The sequence below is a fragment of the Egretta garzetta genome, unplaced genomic scaffold, assembly GCF_000687185.1.
Source record: "Egretta garzetta isolate BGI_Z169 unplaced genomic scaffold, ASM68718v1 scaffold325, whole genome shotgun sequence".
NCBI lineage: Eukaryota > Metazoa > Chordata > Aves > Pelecaniformes > Ardeidae > Egretta > Egretta garzetta.
In genome coordinates this window covers 2352125-2358196 of record NW_009259833.1, presented here as the reverse complement: position 1 = coordinate 2358196, position 6072 = coordinate 2352125, and the positions used below count along the sequence as shown (strand labels likewise).

The 6072-nt window shown below is 50.8% G+C and overlaps 1 protein-coding gene across 1 annotated transcript in view; it reads right to left on the bottom strand.

The window, feature by feature from the left end:
* GATA4 (GATA binding protein 4) overlaps window positions 1–6072 on the bottom strand; it is a 27154-nt gene that overhangs the window by 1312 nt on the left and 19770 nt on the right. Inside the window, 4 exon segments of the mRNA XM_035895418.1 lie at window positions 537–679; window positions 929–1016; window positions 2214–2339; window positions 5118–5287. Of these exon segments, the coding sequence (XP_035751311.1) occupies window positions 537–679; window positions 929–1016; window positions 2214–2339; window positions 5118–5287 (527 nt within the window).

Genomic DNA, 6072 nt, shown 5'->3' with positions numbered 1-6072 from the left:
GGGGGGGACAAGCTTTTTAGCAGGGCCAGCTGTGACAGGACAAGGGGGGATGGTTTTAAACTGAAGCAGGGTAGGTTTAGACTGGATCTAAGGAAGAAATTCTTTACAATGAGGGTGGTGAAACACTGGAACGGGTTGCCCAGAGAGGTGGTGGAGGCCCCATCCCTGGGAACATTCAGGGCCAGGTTGGATGGGGCTGTGAGCAACCTGATCTGGTTAAAGGTGTCCCTGCTCCCTGCAGGGGGGTTGGACTGGATGGGCTCTAGGGGTCCCTTCCAACCTAAAACATTCTATGATTCTATGATTCTTTTCCATACAGAACTGCCACACATCATTAAAAAGCTAGATTGTGCTGTAGACATCATGAGAAGAATGTGGGGTTTTGCCCCACCCCAGAGGACAGATCTCTTACTGTGAACTAGACCCCTGGATTGAAAAGAGGCAGCCTTTTTCCACAGAGATTTTGAGGATATTCTCACCATGTCTACCGTCCCAGTTCCCATCTTTGTCCCACTGCCAGCATCTCCTCTCCCTACCTGAGAAATCGGGCTGGGGTGCCCATAATGAGATGAGAGCCCAGGTTCTGTTTTTATGGGGCGCATTTCCTCAGTGGTCGTGGCGCTGCTGCTGCTGCTGGTGGAGCTGGTGGTCGGGGTAAGACTCTCACTGCTAGATGGACCTGTGAGAAAGCAGACAGTAAGCCAGGCTCTTCCCAAAGACCTTTCAGATCTACACACCCCCACAAAGTTAGTGTAGGTAAAAACAAAAAAAGAAACAGTCAGAAGGGCTTTGTTACTGCTGAAAGGCATTCAGATATCCTCCATTTTTGAAGAATCAGCCCATTTTTTGATTGGGTGTCTGACTCACAGGACACGATGGTCAGAAACACAAGCGCCCACATGTGTAAACTCCCTTGTTTGACACTTACCTGCTGGTGTCTTTGTTTTGTTAAGGTTCTTTGGCTTGCGCTTCCTCGTCTGAATGCCCTCTTTTCTCATGGCTAAAGGCCTTGGAACCTACAGACCCAAAGACAAAAGCACATTGGTTTCTGTATGTCCATAAGGTCATCTAGAAGAACATGATTCCAGCTTTACCCCGTAGACTCCATGAAAACCAGCTGATTTAATTGAAAGCAACAAGAAGATGGAGCCGAAATTCACTCGTCAGCACTACTGTGTGAAGAGGTATGTCAAAGCTACAAGATGTGTGTCCAAATGGGAATAGATAAGGGTTTTCACACCATGGGTATAGAGTGTTTTAAGGCCAGAAGGGAACAACAGCTCATCTGATTTACTTTCCTGTTTAACTCAGAGCAGAGGACATCTTTCTGGCTAATGCCTGCTTTCTGGAAAGGTCCCAAGCCCATGTGGGGAGACCTCCCTTAGGAACTGATCCCACTGAGATAGTCACCCTCATGGTCAGAAACACACTGGGATTTCTAGGAATAATTTTTTGGGTTCAGTAAGACACTCCCTCATGCACCTTGTTTTCCAGCTTTGACCTGTCTCTCATGAATGCTCTTCCAACTGCTCTGAAGCCCTGGAAATCCTTGAGAGCATGGTTGTGTGTAAAGAAACCCTAGGAGTAGCAATAAAAGCAGAACGGGGGTTTGCTAATAAGCAACTGCCAGGGCATTGAAGGCCTCTGCCTCTGCCATGGGAGGGTGGCCCCATTGCCACTGACTGGTGGGAGAAGGATTGGAGATTTGCATCTTAAAGTCCTGCTATGACTTGGACTCCAACAGGACTCTTCGAGATATATCAGACATGACACACATACAAGAAGCCCCCACTGACAGGAAGGGACTATCTGGACACCCATGCAAGAAAAGTCATCAATGGCTCCCATGACAGGTCTACAACCAAGCCTTAGCTGGGATCCAACACCCCGCATGGAAGGGCAAAGACCTTCTTTGTGCTTCTGACTCAGATTTTTCACTAAGGTGCCTGAATTTGGGTGGCAAGAACCTGGGCCTGGTTTTATTGGGTTTTAAAGACTTGGATGCAAAGGGTAGCTAATTAGTTTGTGAGAAATGCCCTGTATGCATCACCCCTTGCCAGTGTCAACCTGATGTGGTGTTGAGGGAAACTAAAGCCCAGAGGGACAGCAGGAAAAACAGCTCCAGGAGAGCAGAGCTGTGCAATGAACCCAATCCCCAGCTTGGTGCTGTCGATACCCTCCCCATAAAGAGTAAAGATCAGAGAAGTCGTTACCCCATGGAGCTTCATGTAGAGTCCGCAGGCGTTGCAGACGGGCTCTCCCTCGGCATTTCTGCGCCAGAGCGTGGTTGTCGTCGTGTGGCAGTTGGCACAAGAGAGGCCGACGCGACGGGAAGCCGACTGCGAGAAAATGCAGAGGGAGAAAACACATCAGCCCTCCACTGCTGCCCCCGGCAGCATCTCATATCCCAACGAGCTCGCTCCAGCACGCCTCAGGTTTTCCTCTCCTCTTGCCTCTCGTATTCCTCTGCCTTTTCCTCTTCTTGCCTTGCTGCACTGCATAACACAGATGCCTTTTTTCTTCCCCTCTTGCCTTTCAGCTTCTGCTCCAAACTGCCTTTCCACTGCCTCCTGCCTGCCAGCGCTGCCCAGACATCTCCGCTGTCCTTGGGGCATCTCAGATGGTGCCAGAGACATCACCTGAACAGAGCCCCAGATCTCCAGCAGGTCTAGTAGCAGCTTAGGGACCCACTGCGCATGCACACATCTACAGTAAGGTGTCTGGATCTCAGACCGTCCTGCCCCTTCAGGCTTCCCAAACCCTTCACCTTCCAAGCATCATGGCATATCCCAAGAAGACATTATCAATGCCATGAATGTTACATACTCCTTGCTGGCTTTGCGTGATGTTGCTCATGTGGCTTGAGGGGGAGATAAGAAAAAGTGTGCTTCCAGCAGCATCGTCTTCCTAAAGATAAAGAGGGATAATTAATAGGAAGCCACGCTAATGAAGCAGTACAGGGAACAGGCCATTTGAAGTTCCTTTTCTGGGTCAGCTGGTTTAGCCAGGCTCATAAGGCCACAGGAGGAAGACAACAGGCTTCAAGGCCAGGTTGGATGGGGCTGTGAGCAACCTGATCTGGTTAAAGGTGTCCCTGCTCACTGCAGGGGGGTTGGACTAGATGACCTCTAGGGGTCCCTTCCAACCCAAAACATTCTATGATTCTATGATTCTATGATATAAAATACCAGTTTTGAGCCTGGGAGCAGAGTGGGAGGTGAGGGAAGAAAAAGCTGCATCCTCCACGCCTGCCTGTCTCTTCCCAGCATCCTTCAAAGCTCAGGTCTTAAGAGGTAGAGGATAAATTCTGGATAGGCTGGGGTCGCATTCCCCCTTTGCTTGCTGATAAAGCAGGGCCTGAGCAAAAGTGCTAGAGCTGCGTGAAGATGCCTATCCTCGCTGTGCCTGACAAGGAGCCTACAGGGGGGAAATCTGGTGGTCTTGGACATTCACCCAGCTCTGCAGACCCAAACAGCACAGCTGGCAGCTGTGTGATGGGGTGAAAGCCTGGGAGATGAGGACCTGGCAGCTACCAGGGATTTCCTCTATGATCCTCACCATGGCTTTCTCTCTGTGTCGTCCCCCATTATAAAACAGGATCAGTTAATCTAATGCAGCAGGACAATAAAAAGTGAAATTCAAGTACGTCTTAAGACTCTGAAAGCTAGAAAGCCCTTTGGTGCAGAGAAACCAAGCATTAGCTCCAGTCCCCGGCCTGTGTAAGTGGACCAAGAGCTTAAAAAGAGAGCTTGCAGCAGAGGCAAAGATCTCCCCTGGCAGGGCGCTCTGGCGTATCTCAGTCTCCGAAAAAAGGGGTTACACAGTGACAGATTAAACCAAATACTGAATATATTTCTTCAGGCAGACCAGTTGTCATTCCTTTAACCACACCCCTACGTTGCCTCCCTAGACAAAGCCTCCTTTTCTTCATGGAAATTCTCTTCAGGAAGAAAAAGCAGGAATTTGGCCATTTTCGTAAGATTTCCAAATTGCCATTTGCCCAGTCAAGTGGCAGGAACACAAGTACAGTTCTGCACAGCTCCTGCATTTATATTTCTCGTGGGGTTTTCCAAGCCTTACCCCCGAGGCTGTGAAGAATTAAAAGCACGCATTGCCGCTTGCTCCAAAGGACCAAGCCTGGTACCCAACGGGCCGTTCCTGACTACGCAGGCGTGCCCAAGGATAACGGGAAATGAAGTTTCCCAGTAAATGAAACAGGGCAAGGGCCTGTGTGCCAGGGTTCAGGAACCACCCAGCTCGGTCAGTGCAATGCCTACGAAGGGGTTTTCACAAGAGGGCGCTGGGTGGCTGTGGCTGGTGGCAGCGCTGGAGCTGCCAGTGTCATTTTTGGCACTCGCAGGGGACGGGTGGGTTTGAGCACAGCCTGGGAGATGTGAAAGGCAGGGCAGGTTGGGGATGGAGCCACATGGAAGACGAGGAGTGGGGAAATATGGCCCTGGGGAATGGCTTGCCGGCTCCTTGCTGCCTGGCGTCATGATGGACCCATGTCCCTGGGGCACAGACTAGAGAGACCTCCCCCAAACTCCTCACAAAACAGGCTGGGACAGGCAGGATAGTTCCTGAACCAACCAAGATGTTCCCTTCCCCCAGGTTCCCCATGCATACCCCATCCTGACCCCACAGGCTTTGGGATGCCCACAAGCTCTGCATCATCCCACCCAAAGGAGCAGGGAGCAGGGTATCCAGAAATGGCTGGTCACCATGAAGTGGCTGGGGAATACAGACCCTGAAGGTAAGCGAAGATGGACTGGTGGCATGCTGGAGCTGGAAAGGGTTCCTATTCATCCTAATATGCCTACAGGGGTACTAAAGTAAAGACTGGCTTTTTCTAAACCAACGCCTCTGTGTCCTACAACCCCTTCCACTACCCGGCCTGGGTGTCTTTGCAGAACTAGTCTGCACAGTACAAGGTTTTGGAGTGTACCAAGCACAAGGCAGTCTGGCTTATTTTGGAAATCTGGATCAAAACCACCTAGATTGGGCATATGGGGCCCCAAGGAATTCAAACACGCCTGGCACCTCCACCTAGCTGAGGCCTTTTTGCCTCATCCTTGCACGCAGTCTTGCCCCACATGCATTGTGTGATCTTGACTTACCAGCCGCCTCTGAGGTTTGAACAAGGGCCGGTTGATGCCGTTCATCTTGTGGTAGAGCCCGCAGGCGTTGCAGAGGTAGTGCCCCGTGCCATCTCTCCTCCAGAGTGGGGTGGACATGGCCCCACAGTTGACACATTCTCGCCCCTCCGAGTAATCATCAAAAAATTCTGCTGCCATGATGGGAGAGAAGGGAAAAGATTTGGTTAATTCAGCAGCTGTACATTTAATTTCTGGCCCAGTTCTCAATATTTGAGCCCAGAAGTGGCATTTCAAGAAATCATGAACATTCTGATTTTATAGGGTGCAAGAAACAGTTCTTCCTTTCTCAAGGAAGCCCCTGGGATTATTGGGAAGAGGAACCCCTTTCCCTGCCATACAGTGTTGGCTGCAGGACTTCTGTAGCAGCGGGGATGTGCTGGGACACAGATACAAGGAGACAGAAATAGAAACCTTCCCTTCTGCTCTGACGTTATCCAATTTTCAAGATTGGACATAGCCAGGGCAAACAGATTGGGGCAGGCGAACAGCCGTGTTTACAATCAAGACAAATTGCCTGTGACCACAGATAAACACAAGCCCGGACCCACGAAGCAGAACTGCCCAGGGATCAGACAGCTGCCCAAGCATCTCTCAACGGGGCTCAAGCAAGTGTGGGCAGGGAAAGCCATGCCATGTGTCCCGCTGCCCCGCAGGACTGCTCCTCACCCAGCCCACGCCAGCTCCCACCCAGCCCCTCTGCAGAGGGCAATCGCTGCCGAGCACCAAGGGGAGAGACGTTAGAATTGTAGAATCACAGAATTGTTTAGGTTGGAAAAGCCCTTTAAGATCATCAAGCCCAACCGTTCCCCTAACCCTGCTATCCCACCACTAAACCCTGTCCCTAAGCACCTCATCTATCCTTCTTTTAAATCCCTCCAGTGATGAGGACTCTACCACCTCCCTGGGCAGCCCATTC